This window comes from Dipodomys spectabilis, unplaced genomic scaffold, assembly GCF_019054845.1.
Source record: "Dipodomys spectabilis isolate Male_0828 unplaced genomic scaffold, ASM1905484v1 ptg000043l, whole genome shotgun sequence".
Lineage (NCBI taxonomy): Eukaryota > Metazoa > Chordata > Mammalia > Rodentia > Heteromyidae > Dipodomys > Dipodomys spectabilis.
Genome location: NW_024870720.1, coordinates 16,705,413 through 16,726,244, shown reverse-complemented (window position 1 = coordinate 16,726,244; position 20,832 = coordinate 16,705,413). Strand labels below are relative to the sequence as shown.

General features: G+C 42.4%; 1 protein-coding gene across 1 annotated transcript in view; it reads right to left on the bottom strand.

Annotated features, from left to right (window-relative positions):
- Thegl (theg spermatid protein like) overlaps window positions 1-19,702 on the bottom strand; it is a 37,355-nt gene extending 17,653 nt beyond the window's left edge. The window contains exons 1-3 of the mRNA XM_042678366.1: window positions 19,060-19,702; window positions 11,401-11,446; window positions 2,962-3,027 (exon numbers count right to left, since the gene is read on the bottom strand). Of these exons, the coding sequence (XP_042534300.1) occupies window positions 2,962-3,027; window positions 11,401-11,446; window positions 19,060-19,702 (755 nt within the window). The remainder of the gene's footprint in view (window positions 1-2,961; window positions 3,028-11,400; window positions 11,447-19,059) is intronic.
- Window positions 19,703-20,832: the final 1,130 nt, after the last annotated feature.

The following is a 20,832-nucleotide window of genomic DNA, read 5'->3' as shown; positions in this document are numbered from 1 at the left end:
TTAACTGTTATATCTTCTAAATTAATTCATTCCTTCGATTCTTCTATTGGTTTCAAATAGGGGAAAGAAAGGATTGTCCTAAGGTTTTTTTATAGCTACAGTGGTATCATTATGCATGTCTGCCAATGTGGTCCTCTCCTCACTCTATATGTGTAGTTCCTGTCCATGAAGGAAAAGAGAATTCAGTGTGCATTATATTCTTAATGTTTAAAATCAGCCTTTGGCTAAATGCATTAATTCAAATATAAAAGTCATGTTTTAATCTTCCAACATAAGCAAATGAAAACAGTAACCTTTAAAAAAAATCCAGTTTTTAGATAAAACTAATGTTGTGTGATAGGTTAAATTTTTTCTAAGTATATTGGGTTCTTACATAGCAACAACAAGCCATTGATGTTTGAAATATGTGCAAGATGTACATAGAACTAAAAATCCCCGCTGAAAGGAATCAAAGTACAACCATATAAAAATACAGACAACTGCAAAACGCAAAACTATAAAACATCTTATAGAAGAAAACTATTTTTAAAATACAGCCGGCTGTGGTGGTGCACACTGGTAATCAACAAGGAGAATAATGCAGGAGGATCATGAGTTCGAGATCAGCTTGGGCTACACCTTTTGCCTGGCGCTGGTAGCTTATGCCTGTAATCCTTAGCTTCTCAGGAGGCTGAGATCTGAGGATCATGGTTCAAAGCCAGCCCAGGCAGGAAAGTATGTGAGACTCCAATTATCCACTAGATAACTGGAAGTGGTGCTGTGGCTCAAGTGGTAGAGCACTCGTCTTGAAGAGCTGAGATGCAGTGCCTAGGCCCAGAGTTCAAGCCCCACAACCAAAACAAACAAAAAAATTGACAATTGGTATATAGAGTCAATACCAACAGCATAGACCATACAAAGAAAAAAAAAATAAAACAGCAAAGAGGATGAAAAGACAAGTCTCAAACTGAAAACAATATGTACAAAACATATATCCTATTAAAAACAAAATAAAATGTAACCAGCAGGCACTGGTGATTCACACCTGTAATCCTGGTTTCTCAGGAGACTGAGATCTGAGGATTGTGATTCAAAGCCAGCCTAAGCCAGAAAGTCCAGAGACTCTTAGCTCCAATTAATCACTAAAAAGCTGGCAGTGGAGCTATGGCTCAAATGGTAGAGCTCTAGCCTTGAGAAAAAACGGTCAGAGACAGTGCTTAGGCCCTGCGTTCAAGGCCTAGAACTGGCACACACACACACACACACACACACACACACACACACACACACCACAGTATCCAAAATATATAAAGAAATTCAAACAACACTCAAATTTTAATGATAAAAAAAACAAATCACTCCAATAAAAATGGGCAAAAGAGCTGGAAACCTTTCCAAAGAAAACAGAAATAAGAACAAAATATATTTAATGTGATATCTTGAAGTTATTGCAGATTAAAACAATGAGATGCCACCACACATCTGTAAGAATGGGTAACATCCGCTGACAAACAAAAGGCAAGGATGTGGAGCAACTGGAACTCCCACTCTGCTAGTAAGAATGGAGGATAATTCAACACTTCCTTCCTAAATATGCTCTTAACATAGGACCCAGCAACTGTACTCACATCCTAGATATTTACTCAAATGAGGTTGAAAACGTGTCTACACAAATATACATGAATGTTTATAACAGCTTTATTCACAATTGCCAAATATTAGGAACAACCAAGCTGCCCTTCAAGAGGTGAATGGATAAACTGGTTCATCCATACAGTGGATCAGTGGAATACACACTAAAAAGGAAAAGGCAGTTGTTTTGTGAAAACATGGAGAAAACTTAAATGCCCATTACTAATTAAACAAGCCACTCTGAAACCATACTGTATGATTCAGACTATGTAACATTCTAGAAAAGGCAAAACTGTGCAGACTGGAAATAGGTTGATGGGTACCAAGGCTGGAGGAAAGAAAGATAACCAATAGATGACACACAGGAGTTTTAGGGCAGGGAAGGTATTCTGTATAATACCATAAAAGTGAATCCATGAGGCAGGGTGCCAGTGGCTTATGCCTGTAATCCTATTCACAAGGCTGAGATCTGAGGATCATGATTTGAAGCCAGCCTCAGGCAGGAAAGTCCATGAGGCTAGCAAAAGCAAGCAATGTGGCTGAAGTGGTAAAGTACCAGGCCTTAAGCTAAAAGGCTAAGGAACAGCATCCAGGCCTTGAGTTCAGGCTCCGGTATGGCATGCATGCATGCATGCACGCACGCACGCGCACACACACACACAAAGTGAATCCATTATATTATGTACTTGTGAAAACCCAGCAAACTATACAACACAAAAAGTGAACCTTAATACCAACTAAGGGCTTTTGAGGGCTTTTGTTAATAACTTCAATATTTGGTTCTTCAACTACAACCTCTGAACCAGACTATTGCAATGTACTCAGAACTAGGGAAAGAATGGTAACCATGGGAACTACATTTTCTGCTCTTAAATATTCAGATAAGACTGTGTGTCCTATGGGCAGGCATGGAAGAATGGAGGCCCAAAGAACAGATAAGCTGTAGGCAAAGCTCAGGTCAACAGGAGCGGGTGTTACAGGATCTGTAGCAAGCATGGAATCACACACTGAGGCAGTTATTCTGAGCTTTTCTGCTAATTAGAAGCATCTGGGAAGTTTTGGATGCTTCCAAAGCTGTACCCAGACCAATTATATCAGGGTTTCCGGGGATGGGATCCAGGCTTCATTAGTTAGCATCACTCCCCAGATGATGCTAATAATGCTGAATGAGGACTAGCCTGCCACAGGCTGAGCCAGCCAAGGTGGCAATATTGACTAAGTAGATCCACACTAGTAGAGCTGGATGGATACACTTGGGATTCAGGGCTAATAGGCAGGTAGGAATAATACTTATCTACTTGATGTAACAAGTACAATCATAACAAACAAGACCATATAAAATCATCTTACCGATCTGGAATTCCCCATTGTCTTTTAGGCCTAGAAAGAGCTTGGATTCTTTTTCTAGAAAAAGAACTAAAAAAAAAAATCAGCTGGTTAATTTAAAAGAGTGATTAAGAAATATGATTACATTAGATAACTCTTGCTCAAAGTATACTACAGGAAAAGGACAGTAGTGAATCTGAGGTAATCTACGGAGGGCCAGGCTAGAGGTGTGGCTCAAGTGGTAAAGCACTTGCCTAGCAAGCATGAGGTCCTAAATTTGCACTCAAATACTGCAAAAAAGTAATAATTAATTGCTTAATTCGAATTCTGAAAGGTTCAAAGTGCCCCAAAATAATGTGGACCAAAGAGTTTCAGTTCTAAAATGATTGATATAATATTTAATGAAAGGAACACTAATACACAATAGGGCATATAGCCTGTTGTTTGGTTTTGAAAGTTTCTTTTTCTTTTTTCTTTTGTTTCTCTGCAGTACTGAGGACTGAAGTAAGGCCTCATGTTTGCTAGGCAAGCACTTTGCCCTTTAAGCCACATCTCTAAAAAATGAACTGTGGTATGAAATTACTTTGTAGATGACTTTTGGCACTGGATTGTGAAGAGCTTATACACTTTCACACAACGTCTGGCTTTGATGAAGATCTGAAAAGATGACATATCCTTTAGCACTGATATACACTTCAGTTTTCTCATGTTCTGCTCTGCTCTCTTGAACATTTCCTAGTCAATTTTTTCCTCTTTTCTTTTACCTGTGCTGGTCCTGGGGCTTGAACTCAGGGCCAGGGCTCTGTCTTGAGCCCACTTGAGCCACCACTCTACTTCAGGATTTTTTTGTGTGATTAATTGGAGATAAGAATCTCACTTTCCTGCCCAGGTTGGCTTTGAACTGCAATTCCCAGATCTCAGCCTCCCAAGTAGCTGGGATTACAGGCCTAAGCACGGGTGCCCAGCTTTCAGACAGGAGTTTGCGCTCTCCATGCACCCACTTCCCAGCTGCCTTGTGGTAGTTTGGAGCCATGAACATAGTCATGTCCAACTTCAGCAGGGGTACTGGGGATCACCTGAGCAATGTGCTTAAGAGTTAGTGTTTCCCTTTCACCTTTCTCTTTCCCCGTTGCACTCACTGACCATGAATTAAAGTGCTACTTGAAAACCACATAGTTTAAATAGCAGAGCTTCAAGGTAGAGGAAGACCAACTAGTTCACACCAAACTATAACATGAGGGAGAAATCAACTTTCATTATATTAAATCATTAGGAGCTTTGTATCTTATTTGTTACTGCAGCATTGTCTATTTAATTCAGGTGAACACACCTCCTAGGTGATTCTAGCTTCTATTGTAATTAATTATGTACTTGGAGTTTGAGGAGCCTAATAATCATCAGGTTGGATCTTTTTTGTTTGGTTCTTCCTACCACATCTTAGAGCCAACTGAAAAACGGACACGGACAAATAGAATAAATATATTATCTCGCTATGGATAAAACTATATTGCAGTAATATGCATCCTGAATTGAAATTGTGCCCAGAATTGCAGGAGCCACCAGTCTCCCTTAGGGGCTAAGCCTCCTGTGTGTCAGAAAGATTACTATAGATAGGCAGATCCCAAAGACAGAGGACTCTGAAGGTCCAGTTCTGCCACATGTCCGTCAAATAGCTGTCCTGAGAAGCTTACTTGGGGTGAGGGAGTGGAGCAAGAGGCCCAGTGACGTAGTCAGTGCAAATCTTTAGTGGACAGGTGATGGAAAAAGCATTCTCCACACACCTGCCTGAGCTCCTTCACAGGCTTTAAACTCTTCATAGAAATAGCCTTAGCCCTCCTGCAGCACTTGCAGCCCCCGGTGTGAAGAGATGCTCTCTTAATGAAATGACACAGGCACCAGGGAGCACCTCTAAGAAAGTGGGAGGAGTCAAGAGGGTCTTAATAGTCAGCAACTCCCAGGGTTTCACTTTCACAAAATGGAGCCATTTGCTCAGAAGAGCAAGCTAAAAATCCATCAGAATTGATTTCTAATGGTGTTGAATTAACAGTGTCACCCCCAGCTTTCAGTACTGACTTACTTCACATTTTATGGCCTTGTCTTAGTGGTGCCACCATACCACCAGCTGCTACCTCCTTTACTGAGGACTGTAAAAGGAGAGCACCTCAAGACTGAGATATGGCAGGCACTTTGATCTGACACCAGATCACTGGCATGAACCTTGTCCAGGAAGATCACCACAGCACAGTACTTCCGTTTCTGACCCTGGATTCCAGCTCAAGGTCAGTTTCTCCTGACACACAGCTACTTCCAATTGACCCTCAAAACACCTGCCTGCCAACTGAGTGCGTAGTGGCACACAGATGAAATCTCAGCCATTTGGGAGGCAGAGGTGGGATGACTCCAGTTGGAGGCCAACCCAAGCAAAGTTAGTGGTGTTTTACTTAAAACTCGAACTAAAACCAAAAGGATTAGGGCTGTGACTCAGTGGTAGAACACTGGCAAGTACAAGTACTGAGGGAGAAAAAAAGAACGACCTACCATCCTACTTGCATTTGACAACTCAGTGCTAACAGACCTGTGCCCCTAATTATAAACGTCTTTATCTGGTCTTTTCTCTGTGTCTCTATCAGTTGTGTCTATTTGTGCCTCTATTTTAGCCATTTAAATCCTGTCTCCTTCTTTAATCTTTCTGAGTGAGTCTGTAGCACATATGATTTAATGTAAGTATGATATAATGCAAGTATGACAATGTGTGATAATCATCTGGTAAAAGCCATAGCAGATGCCATAAATAATTCTAATTAAAATGACTTAAAACATTTTAAAGCAAACTTTGTATATGAGATGTTATTTCAGAAATCTCAAACCATAAAGAATGCATAGAAAATAGACCATCTAAAACCCTGTTCATATATTAATAGAGTTGGCAGTTGTATACAAAATTAAAGTAGATCATTGTGTGTTATCTTAAAAAGTTAAATTAAAAAGCTATTTAATTTCTAATTCCAGATGCAAAGAAAAGAAAGTCAACTATGTTGGACTCTGACTGTGTTAGACACAGGGCCTTGTGCGTGTGTGTGTGTGTGTGTGTGTGTGTGTGTGTGTGTGTGTGTGTGTGTGTGTGAAGTAAAATGTGTAATCTGAGCCTGGCATCAGTGGCTCATGCCTGTAATCCTAGCTACTCAGGAGGCTGAGATCTGAGGATCACACTTCAAAGGCAACCTGGGCAGGAAAGGCCGTAAACTCTTATCTCCAATTATCCACTAGAAAACCAGAAGTGGCACTATAGCTGAGTGGTAGAGCACTTACCTTGAGCTGAAGAGCTCAAGGACAGTACCCAGACCCAGAGTTCAAGCCCCAAGACTGACCAAAAAAAAAAAAAAAGTGTGATCTGAGAGTGAATATTAGTAATTAACACTAGAACTGAAGAACCCCTGATTGCCAAGAGCCACAAATACCAAATAAAACCAGGAGTACTTGGTGAATTAAAGCCGATCAAATTGACATAGCTTGTAAATGTATTGGTATTCAATGAATCCCAACATTTTGGAAAGACACAATCATGTCTGTGTTCATAGCATAGCTTGCTCACAACCTAACCAGGAGAATCTTCGGCTGTGAAAAGTTTGGCATCAGCTTTGCAACTGGTATTGAGCAACCGTGGAGTCACGCCCAGGCATCGTGTGCACACAGTGAAGACACTGTCCGTTGCTAGACAGAACACCTCCATCCTTCTTCCCCACAAGAGCAGCCTTGCCATGTGGGTAACTCCTGCTGCCTGGGCCACTCTCCAGGGAGGTGACTTGAAAGTGACTCGGAGGTGGAGAAAGCTATGCTTTCAGATAGGACCTCATGTTATGTATTAATCATTTATGATAACTTAGCTTTAGATTGCACCAAGATTCCCCTTACTACTGTCTTTTTACCAGAAAGATAATGGGGTTTCCTAGCTGTGGTATTTTATGCAAGACTACCAACCATGTAATCAGTACTACTGCAATTTGTAAACTGGGATGTTATTTCCATTGGAATTAATTTCTCTAATATTTGCTAATTTTTTACCAATACCTCACATTTCCAACCTACATGTCTTAATTCATTTCTTTCCACTTTTGGTAGTACTGGGATTTGAATCAGGGCTTTATGCCTGCAAGGCACTCTACCATTAAGCCATGCGCCCCCTCCCCACCAGCTTTATCTTGATCAGAACATGGGTTTCCTTTTTGTTTCAGGAATTGTGTTAACTAAACATCCTGTTATGTTCCTGTGCAGAAACAAAAGAATGTAAAAGGTTTTAATTGTTTTTTTTTTTTTTTTTTTTTTTGACGGTCCTGGGGCTTGAACTCTGGACCTGAGCGCTGTCCCTCAGCTCTTTAGCTCAAGCCAAGTACTCTAGCACTTGAGCTACAGAGCCACTTCCAGTTTTCTGGTGGTTTATTGGAGTTAAGAGTTTCACGGACTTTCTTGCCCAGGCTGGCTTTGAACCGAGATCCTCAGATCTCAGCCTCTTGAGTAGCTAGGATTACAGGTGTGAGCCACCATGCCTGGCAAAGGTTTTAATTCTTTTTTTGGGTGGGGGGGAATCCGGTTGTGGGGCCTGAACTCTGGGCCTGGGTGCTGTCCCTCAGCTCAAGGCTAGCGCTCTACCACTTGAGCCACAGTGCCACTTCCGGTTTTTTTCTTTTTGCTTATGTGGTGCTGAGGAATCGAACCCAGGGCCTCAGGTATGCAAGGCAAGCGCTCTACCACTGAGCCACCTTCCCAGCCCAAGGTTTTAATTCTTGAAGGCAAAAAAGAATATAGCATTGCTGTATCCTTTCTTCATTGTTAAGTAGTCTCTTAGCCAATAGCTAAGAGAGTTTTTTAAATTCATATTTCAGATGCAGAGCAATAAGTCTGTTTGTAGAGCAATGTTTATGGAGATGATATCCAGCCTCTGCAGAGGGTCCATCCATCAAGCCTCTCAGTCCAAATGCTCTTTTACATTCTACAATCTGGCTTTCTGTTCATAACTAATCAAACATAGCACATTTATATAAGAAACTAGGGAGTACAGAGGCAAATGATGGAATTAGCACAAATCCTTTACAATCAATAAAAACAATAACAATAACAAAAACATTTGTAACCATTCTCTTTACAATGATTTCTTTTTTTTTCCGGCCATGGGGCTTGAACTCGGTCTGGGAGCTATCCCTGATTGTGCCATGGCGCCACTTCTAGCTTTTTCTGTTTATGTGGTACTGAGGAATCAAACCCAGCACTCTACCACACTCAGCCACATTTCCAGCCCTACAATGATTTCTTAAGTGAAAGAATTTTGTATGCCTGGTGCTGGTGGCTCATACCTGAAATCCTAGCTATTCAAGAGACTGAAAACTGAGGGTCATGGTTCAAAGCTGGCTAGGTAGGAAAGTCCATGAGACTCTTATCTCTAATTAATCACCAAAAAGCTGGAAAGGGAGGTGAGGTTCAAGTGGTAGAGTGCCATCCTTGAGCAAAAAAGCTAAGGGACAGTGCCCAGGTTCTGAGTTCAGGCAGTACAGGCACAAAAACAAAAACAAAAAATCTCCAACAACTTAAGTAAGTACAAACTATTTTCACTGCCACTGGAAAGTTTACTCACTTTGCAGATATTACTAATTTGAAGTCATGTGGACTAGTGAATGAATACCTGTAATATCCAGTAAATGTTATTCCTGACGTCTCCCCTCAGCCACCCCTGAGACCACCTTGGGCAAACAACATACTGCTCTGCATTCCATCTCCTCTTGGTAATTGCTAACTGACACATATGCCCTATCCTACTTTGCAGATTTCTTGTAAGAAAGTACTTAGAAAATGGAAAAGCATTACACAAAAATATGTAATAATGTCTACCACTGGTAACAGCTTTAAAAAAAAAGAACTACAAGACATAGGAAATAGAAAATACAAAATAAATGAAAACAATAAATTTAACTGTAGTGGTTAAACAATAATAAAAATACAGTGATTTCAACCCACTTCTTTTTTAAATTTTTCTTGCCAGTCCTGGGTCTTGAACTCAGTACCTGAGCACTGTCCCTGGCCTCTCTGTGCTCAAGGCTAGCACTCTGCCACTTGACCCACAGCACCACTTCTGGCTTTTTCTGTTTATGTGGTACTGAGGAATCGAACCCAGGTCTTCATGTATGCTAGGCAAGCACTCTACCATTAAACCACATTCCCAGCCTCTCAAACTACTTTTTTTTTTGTGTGGGTCCGGTCATGGGGCCTGAACTCTGTGCCTGGGCACTGTCCCTCAGCTCTTCAGCTCAAGGCTAGTGCTCTACCACTTGAGCCACAGCATCACTTCCGGCTTTTTTCTTTTTTTTTTTTTTTTGTGCTTATAAACTGATATATTGAATCAAAACCTCTGTACAACTACTTAAGATAATAACAACAACAACAATAATAATAAAGAAATGGCTTTCTTGGAAGTGGCGCTGTGGCTCAAGTGGTAGAACGCTTGCCTTGAGCTGAAGAGCTGAGGGACAGTGCCCAGGCAGGCCCAGAGTTCAAGCCCCATGACCGACCAAAAAAAAAAAGAAAGAAAGAAATGGCTTTCTCAAACCACTGCCAACCTGTGCCCAAGATCATTGACACATCTCCTGAAGACTGTGTTTAACATGGAATCATTGTCCCTTGCAGGGTGTCCTTGAACTACTTAACTTAGTTTCTCTCCTTAACCTGGAGTTGTTATACTCTAGATTATAGTACTGAATTATTCTGAATCTCAACTACTCACCTGCCTATTGATTTTAATGACGTCCCATCATTCAGGGCAAAATACATTTAGCCATAACATCCACAGCCTTTGACATAGAGCGAAATATACCTTCCCATCTACCCTGTCCTCAGGGTGCTATATTCCATGGCCACATTGGGCTTGCTATTTATCAAACCACAGTTTACATCTTTGTGCTTCTTTAGCTGTTTCCTTATGCTTTCCCACTACTTTACAATACTCTTCTCCTGTTGGTCCTATTTACCTACTCATCAGCTATATTCATCCTTCAAAATCCATTTCACACATATTTAATTCAGTACGTTATGTGAGGCCTGCCTTATTACAACTTCAGTGCCCCTGAGAAGTTTGTTTCCTCTTATCTGAGAATTTTACAGCATCTTGGTTATTTAATTCTTCACTTGTTCATTCAATTATACCTTTTAGATAAAGGTCATATATCAGGAACAGCACTAGAATCTTTTTTTCTTTTTGCTTATGTGATGCTGAGGAATCGAACCCAGGGCCTCAGGCATGCAAGGCAAGCGCTCTACCACTGAGCCACCTTCCCAGCCCCTCAAACTACTTCTTAAAAGAGTAAATTCTTTCCTTCTTCCTTTCTTTCCTTTCCTTTCTTTTCTTCTTTCTTTCTTTCCTTTCTTTTCTCCTTTCTTTCCTTTCTTTTTCTTTCTTTCCTTCCTTCCTTTCTTTTCACCTTTCTTTCCTTTCTTTTTCTTTCTTTCCTTCCTTCCTTCCTTCCTTCCTTCGTTCCTTCCTTCCTTCCTCCCTCCCTCTCTCCCTCCCTCCCTTTCTCTCTCTCATTCTCTTCTTTCTTTTGTTTGTTTCTTTCTCTATATATTTCTTTCTTTCCTTCATCTTTTTTATTTTTATTTTGGCCAAAACTAGACTTGATCTTAATGGATTTTTTTTTCTGCTGATAGCTGGAATTCTACCACTTGAGCCACTTCTGGCTTTTTGCTGGTTAAGTGAAGAGACTTATGGAGCTTTCTGTCCTGGTTGGTTTCTAAAGTAGATCCTCAGGTCTCAGTCTTCTGAGTAGCTAAAATGACAAGTGTGACCCACTAGTGCTCAGCTTAGACATAACTTTCTTGATTTAATTGACTGCTGTACTTAAACTAGAGGCCAGGAGAGGATTGACATCTACTAACCTAAGACCTCCCAAAAGCGATGACATGAGATTGTCTTAAATTCTTGGAAGGCTCATCTTTTCTATTAAATAAATATACTACAGTGTCTAGCAAGCCAGTGAAAATCTGAGTGGCTGTCCTTCACCACAGGGAACTCCTTACTTCATTGTCCCATAGGAACTGTGATTCAAAAAGGGCCTATGGCAAAGGAAAACAGAGGGATCTCCATGGCGGAGACTCCAGGATAGATCTCCTTTCTGCTTGCAGGATTCAGCCCCAACCAGCTTGGCTGACCACCAAGTTCCTTATGTGAAATAGTACTAGATGGGGCTGGGAAGATGGCTCAGTGGTAGAGTGCTTGCCTTGCATGCCTGAGGCCCTGGGTTCGATTCCTCAGCACCACATAAGCAAAAAGAAAAAAGCCGGAAGTGGTGCTGTGGCTCAAGTGGTAGAGCGCTAGCCTTGAGCTGAAGAGCTGAGGGACAGCGCCCAGACCCAGAGTTCAGGCCCCACGACTGGACCCCCACCCCCCAAAAAAAAAGAAAATAGTACTAGAGCTACTCTTACCATTTCTTTACAAAGTCACAGGAAGTAGGTCGTGCTGAAAGAAAAGGAAAGCAACAATTAGATTTGACAGGAATGAAAATAACATTGCAAATCAAAGAGTGAGGAAAAGGAACTTCAGGGAAATGAAAAAGCCAAGTGAGAGAATGAGACCCTGAGTTCCAAGCCCCAGTGCACACACACAGAAGCATTGCTGAAGCAACTGATAAGTTGTTGTTGTTGTTGGTGGTGGTGGTGGTGGTGGTGGTGGTGGTGGTGTGTGTGTGTGTGTGTGCACGCGCACACGCGCGCCACTCCTGGGGCGTGAGCTCAGAGCTTGAGTGCTGTCCCTGAGCTTCTTTTGTTCAAGGCCATCACTCTACTATTTGAGCCACAGCTTCACTTCCAAATTTTGGTAGTTTTTGGTGAAGATAAGAGTCTCACATACTTTCCTGCCCTGGCTGACTTCAAACCACAGTCCTCATAACTCGGCCCCCTCAGTAGCTGGGATTACAGGTGTGAGCCACCAGCACCCAATACCATAAGTCTTTTAAAGAAATATTTCTTCTCTTCTTTTTTTTAGGTCCAAGACTGGGACTTGAACTTTCGTTCATTGGTTAGTGCTCTACCAACTGAGCCATGCCTCCAACACCTAAGGAAGCATTTCTTTCTTTTTTTATTTTGCCAGTCTTGAGGCTTGAACTCAGGGCCTGGGCTCTGTCCCTGAGCCTCCCTGTGCTCAAGGGTAGCACTCTACGACTTGAGCCACAGTGTCACTTCCAGCTTTTTCTGAGTGGTTTATTGGAAATAAGAGTCTAATGGACTTTCTTGCCTGGGCTGGCTTTGAACTGGGATCCTCAGATCTCAGCCTCCTGAGTAGCTAGGAATACAGACATGAGCCACTAACACTTCACTCTAAAGAAGCATTTCTAAGAGTTCTAAGTAAGACAGTAGATCTTAGAAAAGTATAAGCCAAAATGTGAACATATAGCCTTATAGTTTGTTTGTTTGTTTGTTTGTTTTGGTATGTGTATGTCCTGGGCGCTGTCCCTCAGCAATTTAGCTCAAGGCTAGTGCTCTACCACTTGAGCCACAGCACCACTTCTGGCTTTTTCTGCTTATGTGGTGCTGAGGAACCCAGGGCCTCATGCATGCAAGGCAAGCACTCTACCACTGAGCCACCTTCCCAGCCCTCTCGCCATGTAGTTTAATGGTTTGTATTTATACATTTAATTTGAGGTTGCTTCTATAAACAGACACATAAACACACTATGGGGGAACGGAGGTTTGGAGGAAAAAAACTGGGAGAAAATGAGGCAGGAAGTGACACTGTTCAAAAAGAAATGTACTCAATACCATACTTAGGTAACTGTAACCCCTCTGTACATCACCTTTACAGTAAAAAACTTTAAAAACACACCATAATAGGGTCTCAACATTATAGCCAGTTTTGCTCTGGAAGGTAAATTGCCTTCAAGATACTTTAGTAAGACCTCCGTTACTTTTCAAGGCTCATGTAATCCCATAAGCCACCTTAGTGTGACTACATAAGCCAACATCACCATCTTTTTTTTTGTTTTTGGGCTTGAACTCAGAGCCTAGGCTCTGAGCTCTATTGCTCAAGGCTAGCATTCTCTTACTTTGAGCTACAGCTCTATTTCCGGTGTTCTGGTGGTTAATTGGAGAGAAGTCTCATGGTCTTTCCTGCTGGCTTTGAACTATGATCCCAAGATCTCAGCCTCCTGAGTAGCTAGGATTACAGACATCTTTGATGTGGCTGTTCTCTCTTGCTGGCTCTCTTTGCAGACCCAGGCCCCTCCCCACTGCTCCTGGCCACACAGTGTCAGCTCAGAGTTATCTGGCTGGGGAGGAAGCCAAAGGGTAAGGGTGGCAGCTTCCTGCAGGTGAGAGGGCAGAGGCACTCAGTTCATCACACCTGACACTTCCCTTCAAAGTAGTGCTCCGAAACACTACACTGTCTGGCTGACAGCTGCAGGGATTAGTTAGCTGTGCCTCCTCTGACACTCCAAAGTTTGCATTTAGGTTACTATTGTCATCCCACTAACTTCAAATCTGTTCTTCATACTCATTCCCACCTGATTTCACCTGTGGAAATGGCTCTGGCAAGTGGGCAGTCGCTGAGAACATTGGATTTATATCTTGTGCCCTACAACAAACAAAACTCCAGTTCAAAGACAGACTGGGCTACAAACTGATGATGGGTAGCAGCTAGCCAGGATCGATGGGGAAATGCAAAAGGAACCTAAAGTGGAGGATGGGATTACAAGGTTTCTAAAGGAAGATATTGTAATTAAGCCTCCACACTTACAGGCTCAGTACACTGCACCGAGAAATGGGAATTTCTCACTGGCAATCTCAGTACATGCTCCAGCCTCAAAGGCAAATGATTTTTTTTCAACCCAACTTTCACTCTATTCAAAGTATATTCGGAGCAGGTTCTCAAACTATTTTTACTGCCGTAAATTCACCGAAAGCAGGAGAAAGGTTGACATTTTCTATTTGTCTTTGCTCCACACCATTCTCTCCATAGTCACGTCGCAATCCCTTTGGTTGAAAAGACAGGCGTGGAGGAGAACATTATTATGACAAGGACTCAAACTTCCAGTAAAGGGACAGCAGACCCCTGCAGGACAGGCCACCCCCAATGAGGACAATTACCTCTTAATGATGAGGTGGCATCCTGGAGCACAAGAAAGCACCTCATGGGAACCAAGTTGCTCCCCAAGATGACAGTGAGATCTTCTCCGAAACCCAAGAGAACCAGGTAATGGCCAGCCAGGCCACACCTCTGACTGGGACCCCTAAACTATGCATGCCTTGTCTCCTGGTCCTAATTCTTCCTCTACTTTCAACCTAATGTTCATCTCTGTATACAAAAGATGGCTGAAGATGAACTGAAATGCTGTCTTCTTAAGGTGTCATGTCAATTAAAAGTTTCCACTTCGTGCCATAAATCTTCCCTAGTAGACTTCATTATCACTTTCGTTATGTTTCACACCTTCCCTGAATTCTTCTCTCACAGGATACAAGGTCTGAGACAAATAGCTGTGCTGACTTTGAGAAAACAGCCAAGACCCTGTTCTCAATGAACAAATAGGTATTTTTTATTGATATTATAAATGGAATGTATAGAGGGGCTACAGTTACATTAAGTCAGACAATGAACACATATCTTTTTGGACAATGTCATCTTTTCCCTTGCTCTCCAACAAATAAGTTGCCCTCCAACTTATGAGGCAAAAGCTTAGAAAAATGGTATCTAAACCATAGATGTTGATATGACCACCAAGGGGAAAGATAGTATAAAGACACAAAGGGTCAGAATGGAGCCCTAAGAATTGTGGCTCATACCTGTAACCACAGCTATTCAGTAGGCTGAGATCTGAAGGATTGGAGTTTGAAACCAGACAAAATGTCTGAAAGACTCCATTTCTAACCAGCAAAATGCCCGGCTAGAGGTTTGGTGCAAATGGTACAGAACCATTCGAGCAAGTACAAGGCTGAGTTTAAACCCCAGTATTGATCCTTCCCCACCAAAAAAATACCAAGAGAACTCAGTAAGTGGCCCTAAGAAGGAACAACCTCTCAGGGATGTGATGAACCAAGAGACTGTGATGTAGCAGAGGCCACCTGTGGTGTTTTTTTGTTTTTGTTTTTTTTTGGTCGGTCGTAGGGCTTGAACTCTGGGCTTGAGGGCTGTCCCTGTGCTCTTCAGCTCAAGGCTAGCGCTCTACCGCTTGAGCTATAGTGCCACTTCCTGCCACCTGTGTTTGAGAAGGGACAGCCCAGTCAGTTGTAGTTGTGTCAAATGCTGCCAAGAGGTAATATAAGGAAACATACTACCATATATCATCTGTTCTAAGTGCCTTATAAGCCTTAACTCTGAGCAAATAATCATTATGTTCAATGCACATTATGTAAAAAATGAACTATGTAACTTGAGGGTAGGGATGGGAAAGGGAAAATGAAGGAGAATGAAGGGAAGGCACTGACCAAGTATTATGGTACTCATCATCTCACTTCTGGAATTGTAACCCCTTTATGCAACAACTTAATAATTGTTTAAAATTCTGGATTTGCTAATGGCTTGGAGGAAGATTTTTTTTAAAAAGCTGTCTACTGGACATTATGTAAATGAACTAAGCAACTCACAGACAGCAATGGGAGGGAGGGAATGAGAGGGAAAGAGGGAACAGCTTACACTAAGCAAAAGGAAAGAAATGTACATATCACCTGATGTGGAAGAAATAGTTGTATTGTCAAAGCTCATAGAACTCAAAAACTTTATAGACCATGATAATGACAATTTGCCGTGTGAAGGTTAAAATGTGTTTGTGACTTTAACTAAGTATCACTATTCCACAATACTGTGAAATATGTGAAATTTATGTAATCACTTAATCTCAATAAAAAACTATTTGAAAAAGTTGTCAAGGTTTTTTCCACTTTATCTTATGTGCCTCGTAAACATTCAAGTAGGGAGGCTAAAGAGGTCATTGGTTAGAAAACAGGAGAATTGGGCTGGAGTGGAGACAAGAGATAACTGGGCATGTTACCAGCATGAAGGCCAATAGAATTGATGATCTCACCTAGTGAATGAGGAAAGTTCTAGAAGACACTGAGAGGACTGAGCCATCAGTCAGTACAACCTAAACTCTCAGAAGTGGAGGAAACTGAGTCAGGAACAATCCATGTGGTAGGATGTAGAGGTAGTAGTATTCCAGAAAATAAATAACGAAAGATTTCTAAGATAGATAAATGTCAAATTTGAACCATGAGGATGAATTTGCCTTTGAATTTTGACAGGCAGAGGTCATTATGACCTCAATAAAAGCAACTTCAGCTAAGTGGAGGGATGGCAGCATAATCTAAGTGGTTCTTGAGATGAGTGAAAAAAGATAATACCTATTTTGAGGGTTTTTTCCCTTAAAATATAGAGAAACTGAGTGCAACATGGATGGATTCATAGAGTTAAAAGAAAGCTGGTGTTTGAGTGTTTGGTGGTTTTTAGACAGGAGTTATTGTATCTGTATGCCAATGGGAATGACCCAGTAAAAAGAATATGACACAGGAAAAAGAGGAACTAATTTAGGAACAAAGAACTTAGAGAAGTTAGATGAGATGGCATCTAGTATAGATTCAGGGAATAGCCTTTAACAGAAGTGGGAACAGTTCATCGACTAATAACAGGAGAAAAAGCAGACTATATATAGGTACAGATTCAATGTGAAGAGACAGGAAATATCCTGTGATTTCTTTTATTCTCAATTTTTGTTTTTGGTGAGGTTGTTTACCCTTCTCTTGTCCTTATATGTTTTCATAATGCCAGCAAGAATTAACCAGACATCGTGGTACATACTTGTAACCCCAGCACTCAGGAGATTGAGGCAGAAAGATAGCAAGTTTGAAAAGATAAGGTAAGGGCAGAAAGTCCTAAAGTAAATGCTATATAATGAGAGATTAGCAGAATTAAAGGGTTGGCACTTTTTGCGGGGGGTGAGTAGGGCAGTCCTGGGGCTTGAACTCAGGGCCTGGGTGCTGTCCTAAAGCTTTTGTGCTCATGGCTAGCACTCTACTACTTGAGCCATGGTTCAAGTTAATTGGTAGTTAATTGGAGATAGTCTCATGAGCTTTTTGGCTCTGGCTGGCTTTAAACTGCAATCCTCAGATCTCAGTCTCTTGAGTAGGATTTCAGGCATGAGCACCTGGCTTAGAGCTCCTTTGAAGATAAAATTTTGTTGTAAGAAGATATATACAACTCATAGGAGGGGACAGGAGGGACAAACTTGGAGGGGGCAAGAGAAGGAGTGACATTGTCCAAAAAGAAATGTACTTGTTACCTGACATGTAACTGTACACCCTCGGGACATCACCTTTATAATAATTTTAAAAGAGTTTAAAACAAAAAAGAAGATACAGAGGAATGAATTGAAAAGATAAGATTATGGTTAAGCATACTTGAGACCGAATCTGGAAATGGCATAGCATTTCCAGGAAGCATAACAAGAACAAGTTTGGTATGTGCCTTAGATAGGAATGAAAGACAAGATCATTCCAAGTGAGGATGTTAGAGAACTGAGAAGCCAATTGGATGACCCAGGGGGTCCTGAAGTCTCCATGCACAAGGACAGGATGGAAATTAACTAGAGTAGCTTCAGGAAATAGAGACCGAGTATAAACAGTTCATCTGACAAGTTCTATAGTAACAGAAAAAATGGTGATGGTAGGGAAGGGATGGGGTTCTGAAGAAAGCATGGAGTCAAGGGCTACTTCAAGATGATAGATTTTAGAATATGTGCGTATGCCAAGGAACTAATATTGGAAAGGAAAAAAAAACTAAATGGGTATAGGACAAAGTTCTGTAAGATGAGTAAAACCTAAAGCACAAGTGGAGGATTTGGGTTCTTACAAAGAAGCGCAATTCCTCCCTCAAATGGGAGGGAGAAAAAAAAAAAACAGAATCCAGCCAGGCACTGCTGGCTCATGCCTATAATCCTAGGAACTCAAGAGGCATATCTCCAATTAACCATAGAAAACCGGAAGTGGTACTATGGCTCAAAGTAGTATAGCACTAGCCTTAAGCAAAAGAGCTAAGAGACAGGTGCCAAGCCCTGAATTCAACCCCTGCTACCAACATTTTAAAAAAAAATTATGAGTACAGATGGGAATAAAACAAATAGACCTGGGATAAGAAAATTCATGATTGACTGATTTTACTTTCTTGATAAAGAATGAAGTCAAATCTTCAAGGAGGTGGGGTCAAAGATGTGGAGGTTACTGATTAGGTAAATAAAGTGAGTTTGATGGGAAGAACCAATGACCAACTTAAGAACTGTGGTAATGAAATCAGTCAATACGGTTGTGCAATTTTATATAGCAAGAGTCACTGCTTAGGTTTAGCAAGAGAGTAGATGGATTGCTGGGTTTAACCAGGGTTGGAGTTTTCTTGGAAGTATGGTGGATAGCCAAAGAGGTATGAAGTAGAAGACATTGAAGGGCACAACTGCACTAATAAACCATAGGACTGAGACTAGATCAGAAGGAATCAGTGAAAGTGTGTGCTAAAGAGTGGTCAGGTCCAGTGTGGACAAAAGGAGGTCAGTGGTGAGAAGGCTTGAGTAAGTGGATGTGGTCAGATGGACAGTGTTTATACCTAAGTCCCATTCAGTCCTATTATCTTTTGAACTTAGGACTAAGATAGTGAGGACTTCAGTGCACTTTTTGACTACTTGTTCCATGACTGTTTCCCTCTCTGGGACCATGTGCTAAAACAGTAACAAAAATATTCTCCAAGTGTCTGTTTTCAGTTGAAAAGGAAGAGAAATGATGTAATACAAAACATTAAGCGCAATAACAGGGATTGATTAAAATGTAACCCATATGCAGTGGCCTGCTGTACAGAGAAATTAGGAAGGCCTTCAAAGATCATCAAGGACGGTCGAGGGGCCAATAGAGGGTCAATGGAGGACGTAGGGAGGTAGTTTCTGTTACAGTCAGGATGTTAATCTCCTATGATGAGTCCCTAGAAGGGCAAAAATAGGTGACTGCAAAGCAGCAGGTAGTTAGAACTAGAATTAAGGGATCTGAAAGGAATTTCAAGCAAGGTGTAGATGGATGGGGGTTCTGGGTTTCTGAGGTGGGGATATCACCTACCGCTTTGAGAAGCCTCAGGAAGCCGTGGAGGGCATCTAGTGATGAGGGAAGGGGACAGTATCACTGTAGCCGTAGGAAGCAAGTCCACCTTTTCAGTCTTGTGGAGCTTGAGGGGCTCCAGGGACAGGGTAGGCTCCTGAGCCTTGCGGGTCGTGTGGACCACACTTGTCCCCTGGAGCTTGTGGGGTGTACTAGGCTCGTACGTCTTAGGGGGTGAGGAGGTTCTGTGTGGCTCGAAGTGTATGGAAGGTTTAAGGGCCTCCATGTGCGTGGAGGGCTTGTAGGCCTTGAAGTATGCAGGGGGTTTATGGGCTTGGAAGTGCGAGGAGGGTTCAAAGACTCTGTGGAGCCTGAAGGAGTCACTGGATTTGGTTGACTCGTCAAAGTTGGCGCATTTGTCTCCCAGGTCTTGCTGGCCGGCCCTCTTAACCACCTCCAAATCGTCGTCGTCGTCCTCCTCCTCTTCCTCCTCCGCTTCCTGGTACTCCTCCGTCTCGTATTCGTCTGCCTCATCAGTCTCCTCTGGGTGTGCGTTCAGGAGCCTGAGCACTAGGGGATTCTGACAGATGTCCGAGTAAGCAGATAGATCTGTCGTTTCCTGTTCTGTTATCTCAGACTCTGCGCAAGAACCCGAAAATTCCAGGTCCTCCATCTTTCTAAGAAGTACCCACCACGTGCAGATCTCGCCTAGGCGGCGCTCTGCACAGGCGCAGATGGCTATATGAGCCGTAGCCGAAGGTGGGGCGGCCTGCGCCCTGCCACGCCCCGTCCCTGCCCTGCTAGCCCCGCCCCTACCACCACGCCCCGCCCCTCCCAGCAGAGTAGTCCTCACTGATTCGCCCAGCCCTGGAAGAGCAGTCCAGCCCCAAATTTCCCCCTGCTCCACGTCCGGTTGCCATGGGGATGTGCAGCCCCCCTCCCCCCCAGCAGCGCTCAGAGGGGCGGAGCCCGGGCGGGTTGGTTGTGTGTTGTGACTCAGTTTCCAGTCAAGGGAGAAGAGTTTCACATCCTCTAGGTCCAGCAGGCCTTGATGCATTTCAGCTTCCAGTGTAGTTACCACGACACTCAGAAGAGCCAGATCTTTGTTAGGTCTCAGAGGATCCCAGGCACAGACTCAAAACTAAGGCTGGGAGCAGAGGCAGAGACTGGCAATATTTTGAGACTCCCCCTCAACTCATTAAGGCCATCAGCTTCTAGTAAATGCACAGCATTTGTAATGGGGGTTAGAAGGGTAGAGTGACATCAGTATGACATTTGGTACAAGTTTAACATTGAAGCAGCATATCGGTGCTAGCCACAAAGCCACTTCTGGCTTTTTCCGTGATTTATTAGAGATAAGAAGGATCTCACAGGATTTCCTGCCCTTGGAGCTGTGATTCAAGTGGTAGAGCACTAGCCTCAAGCAAAACAAAACTCAGGGTCAATGCCTAGGCTGAGTTCAAGTCCCAGGATCCCCCACTCCCTTAAAAAAAAAAAAAAAGCCAAGCAAGAACATGAGGTCTTGAGTTCAAACCCTCGTACTGGCCAAAAGCAGTGTTGGGGAGCATCCTTTGGGACACGGGGGGGAGGGGTGTAATAAAGCATCCTCTAACTCAATCTATAAACAATCAGCAAAGAGTTATGCCAATCTACCTTCAAGAGGTAGGATAGTCTCTGAGCAGTAAAACTAGCCAACCACTAAATGAAAAGTCTGTCAACCTATCAGAAAGGGGCATTCTCCTAACAATGGATATGCAAGAGGCGAGTCATAGAGGCTGTGCCCAAAGACTGCAGGGGGTGGGG